This window comes from Archocentrus centrarchus, chromosome 15, assembly GCF_007364275.1.
Source record: "Archocentrus centrarchus isolate MPI-CPG fArcCen1 chromosome 15, fArcCen1, whole genome shotgun sequence".
Taxonomy (NCBI): Eukaryota; Metazoa; Chordata; class Actinopteri; order Cichliformes; family Cichlidae; genus Archocentrus; species Archocentrus centrarchus.
In genome coordinates this window covers 17541970-17566858 of record NC_044360.1, presented here as the reverse complement: position 1 = coordinate 17566858, position 24889 = coordinate 17541970, and the positions used below count along the sequence as shown (strand labels likewise).

The 24889-nt window shown below is 40.3% G+C and overlaps 1 protein-coding gene across 1 annotated transcript; it reads left to right on the top strand.

Moving 5' to 3' along the window:
- The first annotated feature begins 1668 nt into the window (after window positions 1-1668).
- Window positions 1669-21390, top strand: crtac1b (cartilage acidic protein 1b). Its single transcript, XM_030748355.1, has 15 exons — window positions 1669-1803; window positions 4730-4920; window positions 6651-6847; window positions 7237-7373; window positions 9790-9946; window positions 11622-11756; window positions 12530-12672; window positions 16074-16210; window positions 17615-17697; window positions 17981-18081; window positions 18161-18329; window positions 20120-20265; window positions 20696-20738; window positions 20847-20990; window positions 21263-21390. The coding sequence occupies exons 2-15, from the start codon at window positions 4736-4738 to the stop codon at window positions 21388-21390; spliced, it is 1905 nt and encodes a 634-aa protein (XP_030604215.1). The 5' UTR covers window positions 1669-1803; window positions 4730-4735.
- Window positions 21391-24889: the final 3499 nt, after the last annotated feature.

The window sequence follows — 24889 nt, the reverse complement described above, 5'->3', positions numbered from 1 at the left end:
GATCAAGGAGTAAACAGCTGAAGGTGTCGTGTGCAGCAGTACATAAAGCCCAGAGCATTTTCTCTTTTTCTTCACACTTCACATTTTGTGGGAATGTCAGTGAACTCTGCAACCCTTAAATCAGCCAGGACAGATCAACTGCAACTAAAGAGCAATGAAACACAGTATGTAAAAGCACTGTTGTCTTTGGGTCTTTAACTAATTTTATAGCCTGGAGCCAATATGCAGTAATCAGAATATGAAAATGCTTTCCGTCCTCATGTTTGCATTGTCTGAGTCGCAGCCACCTGCCTGCAGATTTACACCAGTAGATCACAGACAATAACAGTAAAGACAGAAGTGCACTGGTTTATGACTTCAGCACTTTCGGTTTGAAGTCTTCCAGCACCAGTGAGTTTAAATTATGGTGGGAGACGTCCTTGGGATGTGAACATCTCATTTCACCATGCTGTACGCAACCACATGCACGCATGCATGCACGCACGCACACACACACACACACACACACACACACACACACACACACACACACACACACACACACACACACACACACACACACAATTCATTTCACTGGGGGGTCTCTGGGAGGCTGGAGTCAGTGGAGCGTGGCATAAGAATTATACATCTGGCAGCAGTAAACCTGCAAACTCTCCCTCTCGCGGGTATGAGGCAGAACACTAACTTTTTGATCATCACTCTGAGAGAGAACTATTTGTTATTATTACTATTTGATATTGATGTTTCTAATAAGCTCTGTGCAGATATGATGCTGTTGTTCCTCCTTCCTCATCCAAGTAGGATGTACTGTTTCTCTGTCAATCAGTCAGCATGATTAGGGAAAAATCCCCACACAGAATTTCTCAAAACTCTGTGGAAAGGTCAAGCATGGTTGAAGAAAGAACCAGCTTGATTTTAATGCTTTCTCCAATTATTTTTCTTTAAAACTACAAGACAGACAATTAGCCTCAGTGGAGGACTCTCTGAGAGCACATCTAATTTTATGACTTCTCACGTGCAGCTGAAGCTGCTTTCTGGGTGTTTTTAGATAATGAAAAAGAAGCATTTTAAGTACCCCCTGCTTTGATTTTAAGTGTGCATTTAGTATTGCTTTCTTTTGCCTTAGTGCTGCCTTTGCTACAACCAACACAAAACATATTCTTTTTATAAGTATACATATAAAATCTACAGTCACAAGTGAAATGGAAGCCTTTTGAAGATAAAATAAATATATCTTATGAGCATATAACAGATTCACATAAAACATATTTCAAGTTGGAGGCATTGTTTAAACGAAGGATGCTCCAGTTTTTTTTAAATGGCTCTTCCAAATCAGTCTGCCTGTACATAAAAAAAAGAACAAACGCTTTCACAGAAAAAAAAGGATGCTCGACATCCCAAAATATCTAATAACTTTCATCCATAATCACACGTGGATGAGTCAAAAGTCAAATCATCCCAAATGAACCGAGTAAGCTCCGCATCCTCATCCCAGCTGCTCCCCGCTGCCAGATTATAATAAACACCTGCGGACACGCCCACCCATCGTCTCCCAGTTTCCCTATTGGCTGTCATTTTAGATATTCAACAAGCTGCGCGGTGATTGGCTGAAATTTCATACAAGCGATTTCATAAAGCAAATCTTTTGGAAGTTGTGTAAAGGGAATAAGTGGGAAAAACCCTTGAGATAAAGGCGGTATCCGCAGCACAATTAGCCGACTGCGTCTCTCTTCCCCCTCCTCACCGTCTCTGGTGTCAGTTTACTGGAGGATTTGTCGGAGTTTCCCGAGCGTCTCTGCATCTGTGAGTACCAGAGTTTGCCTGCTGCTGCTGAAGCTGCTGTCTTCCGCTGGGTTCAGGATAATTGTGGCGCTCAGCTGGGATCTGCTGCACAAAGAAGCGAAAGAAAGTTGACGTCCGTGCCGATTTGAACGTAACTTTCAGAGCAAACAATAAATCCAGATTGAGACGCTCGTTATGAGTAATCCTGTGAAATGGCCATCCCCTTCGGTTACAGTAACTGTCAAGGATTAAATGGTGCACATAATTTTAAAAATGCCGATGAGCAGATAGAAAAAATGACAGCAGGTTTATTTTGTAAATGTATTAACCATTGTCGTGGTCGGACAGTCTGCTTATTTATTTTTTGCTTTTCTTATTTTAAAAAAAATGTGTTTTAAGAGATAGATAGATAGATAGATAGATAGATAGATAGATAGATAGATAGATAGATAGATAGATAGATAGATAGATAGATAGATAGATAGATAGATAGATAGATAGAATGCATCTTATAGATGGAGGATAAACTCAGTAGTTTAACTCAACAAAAACTAATAAAAACTACTAAACATTTGTTAATGGAACATGTGGTGTTTTTAACTGCTGGTATGATGTGTTTTGTGAGGCACATGAGGAATAATTGATGAGTTATTGCCCTGTGTATCGTTGCTGGATTCATTGTTGTCTCATATACACCGTTAAATGGTAGATGAACAAGAGCTTGCCATTAACGTCAGGTGTTGATTGAAGTGTAATTCACTGTGACTGGTACAGCACTGTGTGTGTGTGTGTGTGTGTGTGTGTGTGTGTGTGTGCGTGTGTGTGTTCTGCAGTGAGGGTGTCCTTCACAGAAAAGAGCTTCTGCAAGTGTGTTTGAAAGTGAAGATGTTGCTGGCTCTTTGTCGCAGTGTTATCAGGATCATACAGTAGCTGGGTAGGAATTCTCCACAAAGCACATGCTGATGTTGCATGCTGTGGTAATGACCTCTTAATGCCAACATAAATAACCAAATCGAAAGCATTTCTCTGCTTCAAACGACTATTTGTTTCCAGGGCTATTTCATTGCCTCTGAATGGTTTACAACAAATTACTTTGCTTGACGTTTCCTATTTTTGGCAGCTGTTATATCCTCAAACCTTGACGAGCGCAAAATGGTTTGTGAATCTGTGCTTGCAGAAAAGTTACATTCCAACTTTGCTTGGCAACTGAAGAAGGATCTCTTGGTCTTTACTGCAGTGAATGTGGGGCGAAGAGACTTCATGTCCTTGACTGGATAATATAGTACCTCGTGATTTTATCAAACCGAAAAGTCTCCAGTGGTTTCATGCACTCATCTGTCCTTTGTCTACCACCCTCTTCCATCTGCTTATTACTTTGTGTGGGTGACTTATTAAGGTTACTTTTTTTCTCTTTTTTTAAGCTGGTGTTCAAATGAAATATGATTATAATTATAATGGATGGCAGTCAAAGTTAAGCTGTCCATCTTTGAGTTTTTAGTAGAAGCTGCATCATTTACAAGTAGTTATTTTGTCCACTAATTGCCTGGCTTGCAGTTCATATAAAAATATCTGAAGTGTCTGTGAGTGATCCCATAACACTTTGTTGGGTTTTTTGCTTTCCAAATTTCCATTTCCTTCTCTTTTTAATTTATAGCCCACTGCCCCTATCTAACATTGAGTTTATTAGCAAGTCTCTAAAGTCCCCTTCCCTAGTGTGGAACTGGCCAGCTCATTTGTCATCACATCCTGCTCTAATGGGGAGAAACTGCCTCATCTCGAGCTCCCACTGTTGTTAATTAACCCTTCTTGCTAACAGGCACAGTCTACATTACTACCGGCTCTTCTGCCGGCGTTATCACTGCGCCGCCTGCCCGGGGAGCTAGCGTTGGCCCCAGCCATATTTCTGCAGGTGTCAGCAGAGGTGCTTCCTCTCCTGCTTTTTGTGCTTTTGAGAGCGTTACTCAAACAGCACTGGGGTTTTATCTTAAATTGAATTGTTGAGGGAGATGTTTAAGAGCCATACATCACCTGGACACTCGGGAGAAAGGGAGAATCTGCGGCAGTATAGATGGGGATGTCTCAGCAGCAGATGGAATGACGGAGGATGCATTCATAAATCCACAGGCAGAGAAAATCAAGTTGTCAGTCTTTAAAATGCCACTTAAATGTGGGCGTGTGTGTCAGGGCTTTTGATGATGAGCCTCTTATTTTAGCATTAAGAAGGTGACCCTTCTCTTTGCCATTTCTCCTTCTCTTCACTTCTTCTCAGCCTGAGCATCAAAATCCCACCTCTACCTGCCTGCAATTCACAACTTAAATTGGATCAATTTTATGTGCTCAACATTTAAAGGACAGTTATACATCACTGAACCCTTTTTATCCAAACAGAAAAAGAAATCTTTTCCAATTTAGTGTTGGTCACTGTCTCTGAGGAAACAACACCTCAGGTCCGTTATATCAGGTCATATTGCTTTCCTCTGTACTCACTTGGCCTCTTGCTAATGCCCCGCTCCATGTATGGATTTTCTGTCCTGTAATTCCTCAGCCTGTCTGCATGTGATGGGTTGTTCAGATCTAGCCCTGCAGAATGCTGCTGATTGTATATCTTCATCTTTATGTCTGAGTACAGCAGGAAGCTCTGCCAGCAGTGTTTGCCTCACGATGGATTTGGAGAATTAGCAAAAAAGGGCATGTGTTGAAGTTGCAGATGAATGACTTGCATTTTTAAATTGATTCTCATTAACTGCATCTAGCTGACAGATGTGTGTAGTAGCTCAGGTTGTGGATTGGATGGATGATGGAAGTTTTGCAGCGTATACATGTGTATGTCCATTGGCATTGTTCTGTGTTTGATGGAAAGCATCACAGCCTTTTTTGTTCAACGTATGAGTTCTTTAAAATAAAAAATGGTTGCGTCATGTTGCAAATGGTGTGTTTTGTCCTTCAGGTGAGGATGCTGTTGTGGTTGGTTTTGTTCCTGCCTGCCCTCTCCGTGGCTCAGAGGTCAGAGCCCATGTTCTCAGCTATAACCAAGACTGTCCTTCCTCCCGACTACGACAACAACCCCACCCAGCTCAACTATGGCGTCGCTGTCACCGATGTGGATGGGGATGGAGAGCTGGAGATCTTTGTAGCTGGGTGAGGAGTGTGTAGAGAATGCTAGATTTAACATCTCCCTTAAGTTTCCCTCCCATAAGTCTAATTCTAAAGCTTAAATAAAAATATAATTTTCACAAGCTAAAGGTTAAAGACAAAGGCAAAAAAAGCTAAAAGATAAGAGATGCTAAGGCCGCCCTGGGGCTCACTCAACTGATGAAAATGGATATGACTGAAAAGAGTGCCGGCGATGGGAACGGTTTCACAAGCCTGCCTCAATCCAGCAATGACTGAGCAGCAATGAATTTCCCATTGCTTAACAGAAAATAGATGAACCAAAAATGACCCTGCTTAATAGATGTCATTTAGGTAAAGCATCTTATTCGGCAGGTATCATAGACAGGAGCTCATCCCAAAACCTCACAGTGGATGTAATTGAATTGTATAATTAGAGGAATCTTCAGATGAATTGCTTTTATATGACATTACACTGACTGTGCCGTCCTTCACTAATATACCTTGGTAACAACCTATAAAGCTTTTGTAATGCTTGTCATACACACACAACATTTTAGAGTTTGAGTTGTTTTTTTTTTGTTTGTTTTTTTACTTCTAAGTATGTAGGCAAATTTTTTGATTTTGATTTCAAGTTGGTAAAGTGTTCACAGGTATCTAAAAATATATGTAAGCAAAGTTGATTGTCAGGGATAAGTTAACTAAAGTTTTTGCATATTGGCATGAAAAACATCCAGTCGCAGGTTTGGATTCTGCCAGTTTAAAATGAAAATGATGACCATGAGTAGAGCGTACACTGCTGACAAAACTAACAACACAATGTGCAATCTAAATTACCCACTGTGCTGATTCACACCTCTGATTGGCTTCCTCCTTACTGCAATGGCACCTGAGGCTTGTGAGTATATAAAATTCAGATAGTCCAGTATGAAAAACATGAGATCTCATTGTCTCCATAACATCCACCTAGAGAGTTTCTGTATTCAGTGAAATTAAGGATATTTGACTATATACTAATTAAATTCTGGCATATTTATTCAAAATTGAGCTACTGCAATGCTGTGACATTCCTGGACTCATTGTGGATTTTAGTTCTTAAACAAGTAGATTTAATAAAAGTCCAAATTGTGTAATTATATTAGTAAATGGTTTGCATTTAAAAATATTTTAAAGAAATACAGACACTATTTAAAATTATTTGTTATGAGTAAAAAAAGTGATTCAAACATGAATCTAAAAGTTTTGTTTGCAAAGCCATCACTCTAATAAAAGCTTCTGGTAGAGGAATGTCTTCCATATTATGCAGGACTGACTAATCTTAACAGAAATCCAAGCATAAATCAATTTGAAAACAATCCCATTCTGTTTGACTGCATATCAAAGACAGAAAAATAAAAATGTAGAAGGTGCTGAATCTGTCAAAACCTGATCTTTATATCATCTATAACACAAATCAACTAGTGTAGTCTAAATCAGAGGTTAGACATGAGCTACAGGGCTCTTGCTGTCATCACTGCTTAAGCAAACACCACTGATTATTCCATGATTACTCCATTGCCTTAAGTGTAGCGTCTTTAAAATTCAGATTTTTCAAAATTCTGCATAATATTCTTTATAAAGATAAACTTCAAAGTAAACCAACATGCAAATGTCATTTTCAGAGCATTCAGGCAGCATCACTTGTTCATGAATTGTAAAACAAGTATGTCATATGCAATGCAGTGTATTTTTGCCTGTGCTATTTTTGCCCGTGACAGCTACAACGGCCCAAACCTGGTGCTAAAGTACGACAAACAGAGGAAAAGGCTTGTCAACATTGCTGTTGACAACCGCAGCTCCCCATTCTACGCCCTGAGAGACCGTCAAGGCAACGCCATCGGAGTGACAGCTTGTGACATCGATGGAGATGGACGGGAGGAGATTTATGTCCTCAACACCAATAACGCCTTCTCTGGTACAGTGCAAGCTGATACACTTTTGAAAAAATACAAACTCACACAAGCACACTTGTGCACACAAGGGTTTCACCTTCTTTGTTATACAGAGACAAAGAAGGAGAATCGGTATGCAGATATTAAGCTTATCTTATCCAAGTCTTCATCAGATAACAGATAAGCTTTGTGCTGCTATTAATCTATGAGAAACCTAGACAGCACACTGCTAAAACTGCAACACTTCACGTCTGTCATTTTTCTTAAACTCCTGTATCATTTTTACTCCCTTTCAAGCCGCAGCAGCCTGCTCCATTGTTTCCTCTCACCCACGGTTTTTGTATTGCATAATACCTCTTTACTCCACACAGTCTTTGTCTTTCCTGATCTCTTTCTCTCTCTCTGCATCAAGGTCGGGCAACATATTCTGACAAGCTGTTTAAGTTCCGTAATGGGCGCTTTGAAGATCTGCTGAGCGATGATATTAACGAACACAGAGATGTAGCCAGCCCTATGGCTGGGCGCTCAGTGGCCTGTGTTGACAGAAAGGTACTTCTCACACACACACACACACTCGCACACACGCGCGCACACACACACACACACACACACACACACACACACACACACACACACACACGCACACACACACACACACAGAGTACATGCAGATCTGCACCGTACACACGCTCCCCAGAGTGTCTTCTGCGTACATGCACGGGTGCTTCTGTTTGTTTACCAGTGATAACTCATGCTCTGCCTACGCCGCCCTTCTCAGCATGTGCTATGACAGTTCATTTGGGGGGAATGGTGTGCCATTTTCTCTCTTCTGTCCATCGCACCAGTGTAATTACAGAAGCCAGGGCTCGTTTGTTTTATAGAACATCGTACGAGGGGAGGAGTGATGACTGCACACTACTGCTTTCTGCCCGTAGCATTTTTTCTCTTTCACTCAGTCCCTTTTCCCATTGTTTCCACTTTTTTTTTGTCCTTTTTCTCTCACTGACTGACACGCTCAGCCTCTTTCTTTGTCTCTTATCTCACACCCACGCATACAATTCTCACTTCCAATCAGGGATGGGATAAAGAAGGTAATAGTGGGAAGAAGAAAGTAGAGATTACAATAGATTTTTTTAACCACTGTCCCATCACACTGAGCACTGATAAGTTGTGCTGCTGCCAAACCGATTGGAAAGATATCTGCTTTTAACGGCATGATTCTTTTGGAAGGAGCCAAAGCCCCGATGTGTGTTCCTGCATGCATGTTCCAGCTGACCGACAGAGAGAGAACATGTTTTCCTGTTGCTGAACAGGTTTTATTAGAACATATTATAAAACAACAGCAGAACGTTACACAGGCCAGAAACCAAAGCATGCTTTATAGTCAGCTGGGTACTAATGTTTTTGATGTTGTTTACTCATAAATAAAGCGTTATCTTTCAGAGAAAAAGATTGATTTACCATCTGACCGTTTCATCACTACCCAGTCTCCTTGAAAGTGACATCCCATCATTATTCTCACACAAACTGATGAAGGTGACATTTTGAAGGGCCTCGCATTGAACTGATGGATTGATTCACCTTAAACTGGCAGGCATGAGAAAATAAGTGACTTTTAAAAGCCAGAATAATTAAAAATTGTTCAAATAATGCACAATGAAAAAGTACAATATGCATTTCTTGGCAACAAAAGAATGAAAATGCTACAATGGCGGCAATAGCTTATTCACACATCTTGATTGATGTAAAGGGTATGCAGTCCTTGGACCAACATGCACTGCAGGCATGCATGTCGCACTATTCACAATGTCAATCCCAGTGACAGAAATTAGCCTTGGGTGAAGACTTATTGAAAAACCGTTGACTTTTAAGTTGGTTAAGTAACTGCCAGTTGCCTTTAGGTCTTTCATTGTAATTCATTTTTGTGTTTGGCAGCTTCGGCGTGTGCTTGTGTGTCTGGTATGTGGTATGTGTGAAACCCACTGCTCCCACAGCATGTGACACTAAATGACATTTATATCAACCAGACTCATTTACCTTCCTGTATTGTAAAAATACAGTATGGGTAACAGAAATAGTGAAATTGTGAAATTGTGTGTGTGTGTGTGTGTGTGTGTGTGTGTGTGTATTTGCATACTGTATGTTTGTGTTGATTGAAATATGTTAGGCCTGGTGGGAAAGCTCATTGGAATCGAGTGTGTAGTCTATTAGTGTGGTTCCGTCTGTGATTTCGTGTCTGCAGGGACTCTGACTGATAATGGAGTGTGAAATTAATCTCCAAAGGGAGGCAGAGGAAAGAGTAGGGAGAGAGGCTAAGAATAAGGGGTAAGGGGTAAGAAATGGGGTAAGGGGAGATAAAGAGAAAAATGGTTTGACTGGGAAAAGTATATTAACAAATAATATTAACATAATATTAACAATAAAAAAGATGGTCCAAATGGTGTTACAAATAACCTCTTTAGTCCTATTTTAGTTTTCTAAATATCCCAATGTGACAGTCTGAGAGAGGCTGCTCATTACATGTGTTCACTGCTCCCTTTGGCTTTTAGGAACTTCATAGTATTTCAGACTGTTGTTTAGTTAATTGACTACAAGCAGGAGTTAAACAAAGAAAGAAAGAAAGAAAGAAAGAAAGAAAGAAAGAAAGAAAGAAAGAAGAAAGAAAGAAAGAAAGAAAGAAAGAAAAAAGAAAGAAAGAAAGAAAGAAAAACTAAAAAGACTTTTTTTTAATTAAATGCATTTAAATATTTTCTTTGAGCACAACAAAATGAATTTTAATTTGTTTTACTCACTGGCAGATATCTTTAAAAGCTGTACAGGATACAGGTATCACAAAAAGGAAACTTTAAAAAAATGCTTCTTTTATTGATCATTGTTTATCATTTCACATCCAGCTCTACATGCCTCCTTTGATTTATATTAATGAATATATTAATATATGTAAATTGTATTTGTTTTTGCACAGGGTACAGGTCGTTATGCTATCTACATAGCAAACTATGCCAGTGGCAACGTGGGCCCTCATGCTCTCATAGAAATGGATGAAGCGGCGAGTGACCTTTCACAGGGCGTCGTTGCCCTCTCCAACGTGGCAGAGCAGGCTGGAGTCAACAAGTTCATTGGTGGGTATGAAGAACTGACTGCAGGTATTTGACATAAACTATTGCGCTAAGATCACCCAGCACTACTGGACCTTCAGTTTGATTTATACAGACATCTGCAGGGGAGCATGTGCTTGTTGTACTCATAGAGTATAAAATATAGGACTGTGGGACACAGATGAGAGCCAAATCAGAGGGAGTGGAGAAAAAGGGTTTGAGAAGAAGAGGAAGAAAGAGGATGGAAGAGCTTTTTTGGCCCTGTCAGCTCTTTACTCCAGTCAAAGTCACAGGGAATCATGAGCAAAGGGCAGCTCACACATACATCAAACCAGTGCAGAGATGGCATTTATCAAGGCCTAATACATAGATATACAATCTGTGTGTGTGCATGCTCGTGTGTGTAAAATGCTATTTATGATATGTAATAACTTAAGGCAAAAATGCCAGACACTTGTAACTGCTGAAAATGAGTGGTGCTTGTTAAAAATGCATTTTTTAAATGTAATGCTGGCTTTAAAATAATGCAGGTATTTAAAACCTTTCATTCCAGTACAGGCTTTAACTGATTGGCAAAAGAGCCCTCTATTTTCATTAACATTTTTCTTAGTTTTCCAACGTGAATTTGCCAGTTAAACGATGTTGAAATGTATCATCACATCCCATCTCATCACTTGGATCAACTTAATGCTGCAGTATATTGAAGAATAGAAAGTACATGCCAAGATGCACAACTTGACCATGATTTGTTCCTTCATAACAGAGACCGTCATGAGTAAAGAAAAGAATGCTGCCTCTGTGATACTTTATTATAACCACTGAAAAGTCCTTGTTCCCGTGAGTTTTGGAAATAGGAGGTGACTTTGTATTTGAGCGCAGCAGCATGAATCTTCATCATCTATGGGTTTTTTTTTTTTTTTTTTCACCTGCAGGATATTATCTGATCCACCAGGGGGAAGGATGAGCTGGCTCACAATTGCTGTGAATGATGTACGATAGATGGCTTTGTCATCAAACTGCCGTTAATCAGAGCAGAGGGACAGTCACCGAAGTTGTATATCTAATGGTTACATATCTCTAGAGAGACATTAGTGGTTTATGGCTGCAGGGGGTGAGTGGTATTTGTCTGGGTTGATGGAGCAGGCCAGTAAATCAGGAGTGAGTCTTGACTCGCAGCAGTGACTTTGCATACTGGAAGGACAATCAGAGCCCTTTCAACTCCATAATTAATCCGTGCTGGTCTGAGATGAAACACTACATTTTACAGAATGTCACCTGAGAATCCTGGGGTGGTACTAACAGTGGACCTCCAAGTGTAACAGTTACAAAAATCACTTCATAAAGAGAAAATTACTGTTTGCTTTTGGTTAATACAAAAGATTCTTTGTATGTGCTGCATGCTTGTGTTTTTGCATTTCTTATTGTGCTTAGGCGTGTTTACCTGGGTTTGTGTGTATGTGACCCATCAGAGTCAGTGTTTGCATCAGCAGAAAGAGCTGCCCTGCTCAGAGGAAATGACCTGCAAAGGCAGCAATAATCTCTTCCCTTTTACTTTTGTTAAGGCAATGATCTCTCTCCCTCTGTGCTCGTTGTTGCTTCTCATATCCTGCTCAATTTTTTCTTTCCCAAATCGTGTTCCCGCCCTCTTCTGAACTGCCTAATTCTCTCACTGTTGTGTGTCTTGTTTCTCTCTGTGCAGGAGGAAGAGGTGTCGTGGTGGGGCCCATTGTCAGTCAAACTCTGTCTGACGTGTTTTGCGACAATGAGTACGGACCAAACTTCCTGTTCAGGAACAATGGTGATGGAACTTTCACGGATGTGGCACAGCAGGCTGGTGAGACGATTACGTACAGTTTTACATGATCGTACCCTGAAAGATCAATTATTGCCTGACACATGAATGTGAATCATGTGGGAAACAATAAACAGGGCAGACTTTATTGTATTAAAAAAATATCAGTCATGCATAATTCCTAAAATAATTAAACCAAATTATTTGATATAAGAAATGTAAGTTTGTTAAACCATATTTTATACTCAGTATTACAGCTTTTAATAATTCATGAGCTGTCAACTACTAAGAAACCTCACAGGAGTAGAAAGCAACGAATGGACTTAAATGACCTGAGTTCTATTTTATGTAAAAAAAAAAAAAAAAAAATCAAGATAATGGATTTGTGATTTAAATGTACTATAGGAATAATAACTTGTGAGGCATTCTTTTCTGTAATGACTCATTGTGATAAAGTAATGAAACAGACTGTGGCTGACAAAGTGTTTGATTGCTGCAGGTGAAGCACAATCCCATGTAGCTTATCAGAGAAGCTGCTTTCTGATGACAAGAAGGGGATTGCCATGAATTCAATGATTGATTTTAAACATTTGCAACGTGGCATTTCATTGTTTTTCAGATAGAAGTTTTTTTGTTTAATAAATTGGACACTGATTGTGCAGTGCTTTATTGTACCCAATTACACAGTTCCAACAACGACACTCAGGTCAGGGTTACTTGGATGTAAAAAAATATTGGAAATTGGCATATTATGGAAACAATTTGAGAACCACTCTAATAGAGCACATCATTATAGTTCTTTTTTTTTTTTTTAGGTGTGGAGGACCCCATGCAGCATGGCAGAGGGGTGGCACTGGCAGACTTCAACCGTGACGGCAAGACTGATATCGTGTACGGGAACTGGAACGGACCTCATCGGCTGTACATGCAGCTCAATAACCGCAAGCAGAAGTTTAAGGTGGGCCCGGATTTTGTGTTAAAAAAAAAAAATACATGCAAAAGCTTCTTCTTTTGATATTAATATCAGCTCAGTAAATGTCAGACCAGCATGATTGTCAGATGCCTTAAAGGTGTATAAACCTGCTTGAAATGTTCACACATAGTAAATGGAGCTGTGGGCACGCTCACATTTCCACACACCCCACGCCACACATGATCTCCTGAGGAAAGTGTACTCGTTGTATTTTTCAGATGCAGCACATCAGACAGGGGTCTTTTTTTATTTTATTTAGTAAAGGACTAATTGACCCAAATTACAAAATACAAATAACATGTCAGATACCTTTGCTGGTATCCAAGGATAGAGATAAGTGTCAGCAGTTTAGGGTGATAGAAAGTAGCTCTAATGAACTGTTAAGAGGTGGGTATGTGGATAATCCAGACTTACCAGCGCATGGTTTGCCTCATCAGATCGTCAGTGTCAGCTGCAGTGATTTTCAGAGAGACGCCGTTGTTCTCTATTCTTCTTCTTCTGTCTAATGAACAAGCAGCACAAATAGAACAAATCACACGTGTTATCACTGTGAATCAAAGTGCTATCAATCCAAATGGTTGGCGAGTAAATTAGCACTACTCAGTGCCTGCCCACTTTGGGTTTGAGTAGTATTTAAAGACGCATGGCTGGTGATTTACTCAATCAGTGACTCTACAGACAGCACCTGCAAGACAGCCAGCAGTGCGCATCTGTTTGTGCACTAAGTTTAAGAGCACCGAAGACACAGACGGGCCCTGCTGCATAAATCTGTGGAGGATTCAGGCTCGGTGATCTATCTGCCACCACCTGCACCCGCATCTTTTACCTAAGAGATAAACGTCACCCAAGACATCTTTATAGGGGTCGAATAAGGGGTTAATGTGTGATACTTTGCTCAGAGACAGTTCCATCAGCATGACTCTCACACACACACACACACACACCCTGAAATGCTTATATATGCAAATACACACACAAGACAAATTGAATTAGCCTGACAATTTTTTTTTTTTTTTTTTTGAACCAAGATTGTTAAATCACAACCCCACAACATATTTAAGACCCCCTTTGCCCACACAAAGCTGACACTCCTACTAGTCGTGTTGACCTTTGGCATGCATAATGAAGCTGTTGTATCACTTCAGTAAACCACCAATTAAATTGGGCTGAACCAGCAGCTTGCCTGGGCAGTGGAAAGTGCCGATTAGGCCTGTTTGTGCTTTAATTAAAATCTATTGCAGAGGTTTTCCACACACACACACATGCACACACATACACAGTGAATATATAATTAAAAAGGAGAAAGTCTGTGGTAGAAGTTTTCGTGGAATCGTTTTGTAATAAATAGATGTGAAATAAATCTAAAGTTGTGCCATGCTGGTGTTTGGAAGAGGATGATAATTTAAAAAAAAAAAGGTAAATATATAGCTTTTCTAATTTTACTGATTTAATTATTTATTTTTAATTTAACTCCATGCAAAGCTTATCTTTATGAGCTCTATATTCGTTTTGAGGAGAGCCCCCCCCTTTTTTTTCCGGAAGACACTTTTATTCATGCACCTACCGTCGCACGGCACTATACTAATTATGGAGCTGTCCCTGCCTTCCTCACTCTTGGCCTCAGCTGGCCATCCCCTCTCCTTCACCTGAGAAGCAGAAGGTCAGTGTGGGTGGCCCCCACCCCTGCAGCTTTATGAGCCTTATAATTAAAACAGGGAGTAAATACTGGGGGGAGTGAAGGGCTGCTCTATAACTCTTTCCCGACTTATCACTGTGTCACTGAAGCGGGGAGATATCCGTTACTTTCTCATGCAAAAACTCCTCTGCTGCAGACTTTTTTTGGGGGGGGGGCTGCTGTCTTTTTTTTCCATGTCAGAGGATGTAAAAAGGGCCTTTGTTCTTATTTTTAAGTGTTGGATGACTGGTCTAATTCAGGCACTGGACACTGATGGACTTATGTTTTATTTATTTAGCTTTGAGGAGGTTGAACCTTGAGGCAATGAATGGTCTTTCATAACAAAACAATGCACATGTTGGACTAAATACCCACGAGGTGCAACAACAGCAGGTAAAAGTTCAGGTGAAAATATGCACTTTTCCAATGTTTTTGACCTTGGAAACCTCTCCTGCACAGTTCCTGTGGTGATATCACGTCGATACTACAATTTAACCGAACTTTGTGCCCACAAGGAAAGCTCTTTCATCCTGAGTAGTCAGTGGAGTTAAGCAACTTATTAAACAAGATTAAAAAAAAAACTCTTTAGCATTTGATTTGGTAAGCAAAGAGTAAAAAATAACTTACTATAATTATTATTTAACTTTTATAATTTTAACATTTTATAATTATTATATAATATTCAATTTGATTCAGTTCAGTTTTGTTTATAGTTTTATAATTTATAGGTGCTTAATATTATATTACATATAACTAACTAGGCAGCTTATTCTCTTTCTCTTAGCAACACTTTCTTTAAATATATTCACACATTTTGCAGTCAACTTTAAAGAAAGGGAGATTTTACATATTTAGGACACTCAAGCCTAATATTAGCCGGCATAATGTTAGCTTGTAACCAGCTGTTGTTGCTGTTTAGCTGGCTGGTTTTCAGCTGTCTGGAGGGTCACATGTCTACTCTGCTGATGTTAAGTAATTGCAACAATATCGAGAGCACATTAGCATGTTTATACATGTTTTCATGTGTTAGAGCCCTGACTTCAGCTCAGGAGATGAGGCTTTAAGTGAGGAGGAAGAGTATGACACTTTATGAAGGGGACTCCTTCTCAGATGATAAAACATAGGTATGATCCTTCATATCTTGAGTCTGAATGTGCAGACACAAATTAAAATTTACCTTCATGCCACAAGAATGCCTACAATTCTCTTCTCCATCTTTGGTGTATTACGTATAGGGTGGTCTTTAGCCACATATCTAAAATCATGATTAGGTGGAACAGTGATGTCAATCTTGGGCACTGTTTTAAAGATGGCGGAAAAACATGGCAGTTTCCACAAACTGGAGCCTGATCCGATGTATTTTTGATGGATTCATTAAGTGTATGTGAATTCTTCAGTTTGTTGGAAGACTTAATTACACATAAATCAATGGTTTTTCTAATAAATAATCTAAAGAAAAATGACCTTGAAGACCTTGGTGAATGCAAGGATAATTTTAATGGATTGTTAACATGAGCCCACTCTACACCTCTATAAAGTTTTATTAGAATTTATTCAAAACTTTGAGCCATGGCGTTCACAGACAGAATGGCACGGACACACACAAACCCTACAAAAAATATACCCTCCTTGGTGGAGGTAATTAACTGAACTGCATTTGTGTTTCTGTAAATGCAGACATGTGTTTCACCAATTTTACCTTTTTCCCTAGGACATAGCATCCCAGAAGTTTTCCATGCCATCCCCAGTTCGAACTGTTATTGCTGCAGACTTTGACAATGACAACGAGTTGGAGGTCTTCTTCAATAACATTGCTTACAGGGGCCCCTCTGCCAACAGACTCTTCAGGTACTAACACCAACACTATCAGATTTTGCTCAAGTATGACACTAAGTTTTTAACAGCACTTTGATGAGAAGCTTAATCGACTACTCTTGTCTCTTGATTTAATATTCTAAAGGGGAGCCTGGAAGCTGAGAAGAATTTAAAATTCCCAGTCATGGATACTTATCTAGTCTGGCATCCCGCCTCCTCCTCCACACATGAATGAATCTTTCATTAAGACAGGTTTAGGTCTCTTTTTGGCTCGTGGTTTGGCTTCCTCTCTTGATAATATTAATGAACTCAGCTCTTAAAATGTAATATATGATACATATCAATTTTTAGAACTTAATAGTAGAATGAACCCATCTTCCTGAATAAAAATCTGATCTGCCATATTTATCTAAACAGGATGCAGGACTCATGATGAATGTTGCCAGGAGCTGTTGGGTTAATTTATTCTGAATATCAATAATCAGTTTAAGCCCCAGAGATTTCCTGGAGCAGAATATTTCTGAACACCAGGTCATCGGAGGAAAATTTGTCTTTCTGGGCATGGTCTGACAGGGGTCACAGCTCCGTGGCTCGGCCATTATCTGCTCTGAAGTGAATCAGCTTTTTTTTTTTTTTTTAACTCTATTCTCTGGCACTGAAATAAAAACAAGCCCAAACTAATTAATTCAATACAACTAATCAATATTTAGCTGAGTTGAAGTGTTTAATAGTCAGGATCTATTAGCATACTGAGCTAGTTAATTATTTTAAGGAAAGCAGGACAGAGTGATGTTTTATATAATAAAGGTACTTGGTGGGCACTATGGTGTATTTTCCCCCCAGAAAATATGTTACTGCAGACTTCCAAGTAAAGTCAATTTGTCAGTAATTGACTAATTTTAGAAATGTCTAATTTTCTTCTTGTGGGTGTATTTGTGTTTGCTTTGTCTTAGTTTTGTATGCATCAGCTTTGCTAGTTTTGTTAGAATGTTAGATTATATTTATTTGTACAGTAGTAGATGAGGCAGTGAGCTCACTGCAAAATACTCCACTGCAGTAATTTTCTCTGGTTAGATATCTACTCATAATAAAGTACTGTCAGTAGCCACTATTATGGCCACTATTTTGTATTCAATTACCGACATATTGTCACTAAAGCACTGGAACAATTGGAGCAATTTTTTTTTAGATATTTTATGAAGTGGGCAGTGACATATAATAACTTTTATTTTTAAAGCTGATCATATTTCTGTACATAAAAACTTAATATGTAAAGCTTCCAAATAGCTAAGAAACAAGCCCAGGATTCTCAAAACTGTGATTAATTACTGTAGTTAAGTTAATAAACTTGGGCTCTTTCCAAAATTACTAACATATTTAAAGTGGCTTACAGTTTTGTAGTGATTTCAGGGTAATCTCTGTGATATTATTTGATAGGGTGAGCAGGAGAGAACATGGAGACCCCCAGATAGAAGAGTTGAATATTGGGGAGGCAGCAGAGCCTGAAGGACGAGGAACCGGTAAGCATGGCAGAAAAGATAGCTGTCATACAGCTCTATTAAAAATGATAAGCAGCACTATACCACATCTCCTCTGCTATTCCAACATCAAACCTCTAGATGGCATTAGAGCTCCACTTAAGATCCGAATTTCCTCATGCACTTTATTACAGGAAGAAATAGAATTGGTTCCACATTATTAGTTCAATGACTGTTGGATTATGTCCCTGCATGAGGATAATAAATGTTATGAGGACTGTTTCCTCGAGTGTTTAGCTGCATCATTACTGTGATGAATCTCCAGGAGCAGTAGCCACAGACTTTGATGGGGATGGGCGCCTGGAGCTGCTGGTATCTCATGGTGAAAGTGCAGCACAGCCACTTTCTATCTACAAAGTCAACCAGGTAGGTGTTTGTGAGATGTGACACTCACTAAGAAGTGTGACATTAACCCTTAAGCCCTCTTTTTCTGCTTGTTTGTTAGGGCACTATTAACTCATGGCTGCGAGTGATTCCCCGGACCAAGTTTGGTGCTTTTGCCAGAGGAGCTAAAGTGGTGGTGTATACAAAAAAGAGTGGCCCACACACAAGAATAATTGATGGTGGCTCAGGGTACCTCTGTGAGATGGAGCCTGTCGCCCACTTTGGCCTTGGTAAGGAAATATCAGCATATACATTTTAACTTGTTTAAATTGTCTTGCAGAAGAAACATATAATGTTAATTCACTAATAAAATTAAGAAAAGCATATTTTTCCTCATAATTGACTTCTGTTGTTCTCAAATTGGTTTCTGGGGATTGGATGGGTAGTAAGACAGATAAGCGTCGCAGATAGTAGCAGTAAGGAGGAAAACAAAAGCATGTGGAAAGCATTGTCTTAATACCTTCAGCCTGATTAGGCACCCACGGGAGCGAAATTTGCCTGTGGGAGGGAGCGGGTTGGACAAAGCCTGGAGAGTGGAGGAGGACAGGTGCTACAGATGGAAGCCAGCCATGATTGTGAGGAACCAGCTCCCTTTCTCCTTCTGCCCCCCCCCCCCCCCCCCCAGGACAGTCAGCTGGTTACCATCCAGGCCTGCTAGCCCACCCACTGCTGCTCCCTGGCTCTGCTCACTGAGCCTGTTCTATATCAGGATCGTCTAAGCTCAGATCACTTCTGGTGGCCCTCATAATACACTCCAGCAGCAAACTGTCCAGACAATTGTGGCTTAAGAAAAGACCTCCATACTCCAGGGCAAAAAGTGTCACTACTCATAGACATGTGAGATGTACTCCCCACCACCAAATTAGACAGTGTCACATGGGTGCAGAACAGGTGAAATATTCTTTGGCTCTCAGGCAGCACACCTGCTGAGTGGATCACTGTCTGGCAAGGTAACTTAAGATCTGTTTACATAAGAAATGCCACTTTAATTAAGGGCTACAGAGGGCCTCTGGAGAGGGGCTTTCTCTATGCTTGATGAAAATAGTTAAGAGAGAGAGGAGGGGAGAGTGCCTGTACAACATGAGTCAGTACAAAAGCGAGGAAGGGGAAAGATTCAGGAGACAGCCTACAATATATTTAGAAGTTTCTCGCATGACATCATGTGCAGATATCTCAAGAGCTGTCTGCCATATTGGACGTGATACTGCGCTACAACTGCTGGTTGGGAGGGAAAATATGTATTCCCTGTATTCCTTCACAAAGAGTTCTTGGAGGTTGCTGGCTCTCACTGGGTGAAATTGTTGCAAAGAGGGTGGTGCATCAAAAATCTCCTTATGACTGCTGTCGTTGCTGCCGTCACTCATAGTTTGCATGGAAGATGTGACTAGTCTGCAAGCACTTGCTAACTACTAGTGGTGCTGTAGTAAAACTTCTGAAAGTGTGATGCAAAATCTCTGCCTTCAGATTAAAAGTTGTTCCTCAGCACTGCAGCTTACACATTGCAAAAGTTGCAACTTTTACTTTGAAGGTGAACAGTCTTCATTTCCAGTTTGTGTCGCAGTTTTCACCCATTTACTATTACTCGTAGAGTATCTGGACTGTTTGTAGAGAAGCTGATGCCTTCCATGCATATTATAGGCAACTGTGGCAATCTGCTAGTGACCAACACAATCGCATGGAGGTTTTTGCCATCTGGTCCAGAGGATACACATTTTTCCTTAGTGACCCACTGAGCAGTTTCTAGGCTTGTGTGACTAAGGCTCTAGCAACTTCCCATCAACTTCCAACAACCACTCACCAACCAGTTGACTAATATTAATTTTCCCTTCATAACCGCTGATTGCCAGATGGCTGTGGACCAGTCTCTTGACCACACATTATCACCATGATTGTTGCACATCCAAAATGGCAGACAATTTAACGTCATGTGGTTAGAGGTCACATGTCTGCAGGGATCAGTAAGGCTTTGGATGTATTTCTGTATGCACAGTAACTATCTCAAACGATCCTTTTTGAATAGGAAAGGATGTGGCCACTGGTGTTGAGGTGTACTGGCCAGATGGCCAATCAGTAGCCCGGCCCCTGGAGCCTTCAGAAATCAACTCAGTGCTGGAGATCCACTATCCAAGAGATGAGGAGGAAGTCACCCCTACTGTGGAAATAGAGGTACAGAAGTGGTTCATAGTGAGCTCCACAGTAACTCATCCTCCACAAGATAGCTATACCCTGTAGAACAGGTTAGCCCTAGACACTAGGCATAGGATATGAGAGCAGTAAGGGGCTCAAAGCAGCATGGAGCTTTTCTTATTTTTTCATTTTATCAGAATAACTTGAAAGATACTACAAACACATTGCCAAATTAAAGAAACAACCAACATTAAGTTGTTTATGCTAAGTTGTTGGAATAGTGAAACAGCTTTAAGGATGATATCCATCCATCCATCCATCCATCCATCCATCCATCCATCCATCCATCCATCCATCCATCCATCCATATATCCTCTTCTGCTTGTGTGTTTTTTTTGTTTTTTTTAAAATATTGGCCCAGGTCTTTCACGGGTGAGTAATGATATTTCATACTGATTGTGTTTTACAGTGTGGTCATGGGTTTGCTTTAAATGAGAATGGTCGCTGCACAGGTAAGCTGAAGCATTTTATCCACCTTTAAACTCTGTGCTTGTCTCTTTGTTTAAAAGTCCTTAAACATGTCAAGTGTCTTTGCCTTCCTCAACTCTCCTTGCCCTCAGATAAAGATGAGTGTACCCAGTTCCCCTCTGTGTGTCCCTCTGACCGCCCTGTCTGCACCAACACCTATGGCAGCTATAAGTGCCGCGCCAAGAGAAGATGTAACCAGGGCTTTGAGCCCAACGATGATGGGTCAGCCTGTGTGGGTGAGTGGTCCTGGCAGAGTCAGGGTAGCTGGATTACCAAGATCGGAAGAACAAAAGAAGCACTGCCAGAGAACGAGATGCATTAAGCCTTAATTACAGTGGTTTTGAATAAAGGGCTTAGAGGTGCTTACATTCCTCCAACCATGTCCTCTCTCTGCAACCCACTGTCTTGCATGACTACTTCCCCCATGTGAATGAGCTGTCTTTCAACCACAAAGACACACATGTTGGCTAACATTTCCCTGCCCTCTGTTTCTCTCTCTTCTCGGCAGCCCAGGTGGCTTACTTTGGGGGAACACGGTCTTCTGGGGAACGCAAACACGCAGGCCTTACTTTCCGGCTGCTCCCCGTCTCTCTGCTACCCCTCATCTCTACCCATCTCTATTCTGAACTGCTGTAGCTGTCACTGTTTTCTCCCCTTCCTAACTCTCTATACTGCTGAAAGGGGATGTACAGAGACTCTTAGAGCAAACTTTTCACGAAAAAAAAAAAATCCTCTTCACCTTCTCCTCTGTGGATCTCTGCTATCTTTATCCATCAGCTATTTACAGTCTTGCCTCCTCACCATCCGCTGCTATGTGTCACCTCTTGGCTCCCAGCCCCCTCTGGACTGTAAAGAAACATTCAGGGAGCATGCTTGCTGGGAGCTACAGGGTTCAGAACTAACTGTGCCACACCCGCAGAGCCCTCACATCATCACGTGGCACTTATCTTAGTGGGACCTGAACTGAGGCCAAGTCAATAAGTGGAGCTTCACCGTGTAAACCGCTGTACATACAGCAGACAGATTTACTGGCTCCATAGACCGCATTCATTAGAGACACACTGAGCCTTATGTGTATATCCAAAATGCCACTATTCTAATCCTTACAATGTCACCCTCATTATGAACTTACTGGGATGCCAAGGAACACCAGGTCTCCAAACTGTATGTTTTGAGTGTGTATTAATGTGTTTGTGTGGCTGTGTGAGCCTGAGTGTACTGGGTCCAAAAAGGCAGTTGGGTAGAGAAACATATGCCAGACCATCTGTCTCTGATGGTAGGTTACATTTTGTTACACATGAATAATACAACAGCACAGAGAAGATAAACACGTGCATGCGTGTGAGCACAAGAGGAGGCACATTTAAAAAATTTTTAAGTACAGTAGTTGGGAAACGTACTAAAACTCATCACCTAAATAAAATATTAGGCATGTGTAAAGAATGTGACGACAGAAGGAAAACACCTAAACCAAAACTCAACAGTGCACTTAATTTATGTAGGTGTTTCTTCATCTTTTACACTGTGATTACAATCGTGGACTCAACATGCAGTAAAACCTGCTATAACTTTCTTACATTTTAAATTGTACATATTAAAACAGAAGTCTTCAAGATTTCAGCCCTGGCTGATTTAGCAACACTTCCAGGTCTTATTTTGCAACTGGATATTTGTAAATCACAACCATAAATAATCCATCTTGCCAGGCTTGGAGCCAAACCGCAGTCAGTTTGGAGCTTTTGGTGTCGAGAAACTATTGAGAAATAAGCTTTGTGTGCTTTAGTACCGACAGTGGATGGATGGTTAATCCAACCACCAAGTATTTTCTGTAGAGACCCCCTGTGAATGCATTTTAAGAGCAAAATTTTCTTCCTGCAGAAAGCATTACAGCAAACGTTCTCCAGTGCGATGAGGTGGCAGAAAGTTCTCAAGTTGCTTTAGCAGTACCTCAGTACAGCTTCTTTCCCTGCCAATGTTGCCACAGACACCTAGTCAGTAATAATAATAACAATCATCATCATCATCTTCGAGACTGCCACTTTAAGTTTTAAGTGCACTAAACCCTGCTTAACAGTTTTCCACATAATATAAAATTTGCCAACTATTCCATAGTTTTGTTGCTGTTATCAGATCGCATGAAGAGACCAAAATCACCAATGCCACTTATTACTTTTGTATCTTCCCTACTCTATCTATGGCATTCTGACTCAAGTCCAAATGTCCTCACAGAACATTGTGGGTTTTTTTTCCTTTTTTGTCTTTTTAAAGGATTTGTTGACAATGAAATAAAAAAAAAAAAAGAAAGAAAAAAATTGGAGAAAGTTGCTCACTCACTTTGATGAGTTGGGATTTGTACAGTGAGGTTTCACACAGCACTCATGGTGAAGCCTTCGCTACAGTGGATTAAAATACATAAAACATATGGAGACCTTCATTTTTATTAAAAAAGCTACAGACATCGTTTTTTTGTCTTATTGCCATGTTTCTTGCATCGTTTGGGAAATGAATAAATATTTTGGCAAAAAACACGACCAAAAAGGAAAAACATTTTCCTCTACAAGATGATGACAGCGTGTTGACTGACAGGTTTTTGCTTCCATATAATTCTGCAGGGGCGCATCACTTCTTGCAACACAACCCTCATTTTATCCAGCGTTAGACCACAATCAATGTCACCGCAGGGGATGATGTTCTTCATTATGTGTTGGCCAGTACAATTCTCCAGAGAAGTGAATGTCTTTGTGTGATTCATGGATTTATCCCTGCTCGCTCGCTGAGGCAAGTGTTACATATATTTTGGAAATTCTTAACCAAAAACCTCACACATTCCACTGGAGATCCCGCACTACTCTCTGCCCCATGACATCTGTCCCCGAGCCTCTTAATGAGCTGGACCGAAACCCCAGATGCCACCTGTAAATATCACACATCTCAGAGGTTTGGAAGCTGAACTCAGTCCTCGGCGAGGCATTTTTTAATGAAAACAAAGAAGCATCAGAGCATGAAAAACTAATAAGCAAATGATGATGGATGTGTTAAAGCAATTAAAATGAATCGCCACAGATCCCCGCTGGATCAAAGTTGACAGTGTTGTCACGCTCTCTGTGAAAGCCAAAGAATCGTGAGATCGAGTGCTCAGTGAGATCACGTCCACTTAAACATTTTAATGTTTTCTCAAAAATTATGTCAGAGGTTCAAATGAGGTTATTGCACTGTAAGAAGAGAATGCAAGTTTTTTTTTTCTTACTTTCAAGCACACTCTTGGGTCAGGTTTGAACTGAACAAGGACTGATATGTAAGCTCATGAGTTTGCAAGAATAATTGGATCTACAAGTGTTCATTATATTTGCATGCTTTCCAAGGACAGACTTTTTTTTTTGTTCTGTTTTCTTTTTTTTAAAAAACTGCTGGTCACATTCAGTCTCCATAGTGCTCAATACAATCCATTGTCAAATACATCTAGTATGTATATTTTCCTATAAATGTGTTGAAGTGGGTCGTAAAATTTCAGCTGATTGTAAAGTTTGTAAACAAAGTCAGGATGCTAGTAAAGATAATTGGCTATTTGGCAACTCCTATCTACATGTACATGCTAAAATATGTTGTGTACAGTATTTACTGTATCTGCTCGATCTACTCTAATATTCGGGGTGTCTTTAAAATCACAGGTCATTCTGTGTATGATAGGACTGGAAATAAATAAAAACACAATATTCTCTGTGATGCAGATGTACCTGGAAGCAAACATTTTTTGGACACAGAGAAGGGACATGAATACAGAAAGATATCAGGAGGTACAATAAAAGCATAGTTTTTATTAGATCATGTAATTCCTAAAATTGTGTAATGTACCTGAACATTGTCTGTGAATGACGTTCACGAACCCGAGGGAGCGTGTGTGTGTGTGTGCGGCGTATCTGGCATGCTCACTGCCGTTGCGTTGTTTGCATCCCAGAGGCTCCAGCTGTTTTTCTCTCTGCAGGAATGAAGTAGAGACGTCCCTGTGCAAAATAAAACCTGGAACAAAATGCTCGCTATGTGTGTTTCAGGGGAGTCTAGTGTGTGTGTGTGTGTGTGTGTGTGTTCATGTGTGCAGGCATTTGGTCCACATAGAAATATAATCCAAAATGCCTTA

Excerpts from the sequence above, each read along its gene's own strand:
- crtac1b (XM_030748355.1), top strand. The coding sequence starts at position 4,736 with ATGCTGTTGTGGTTGGTTTTGTTCCTGCCTGCCCTCTCCGTGGCTCAG. Across the intron at positions 18,082-18,160 it reads CTATCTACAAAGTCAACCAG|GGCACTATTAACTCATGGCT; the intron begins GTAGGTGTTTGT and ends CTTGTTTGTTAG. Across the intron at positions 20,991-21,262 it reads TGATGGGTCAGCCTGTGTGG|CCCAGGTGGCTTACTTTGGG; the intron begins GTGAGTGGTCCT and ends TCTTCTCGGCAG.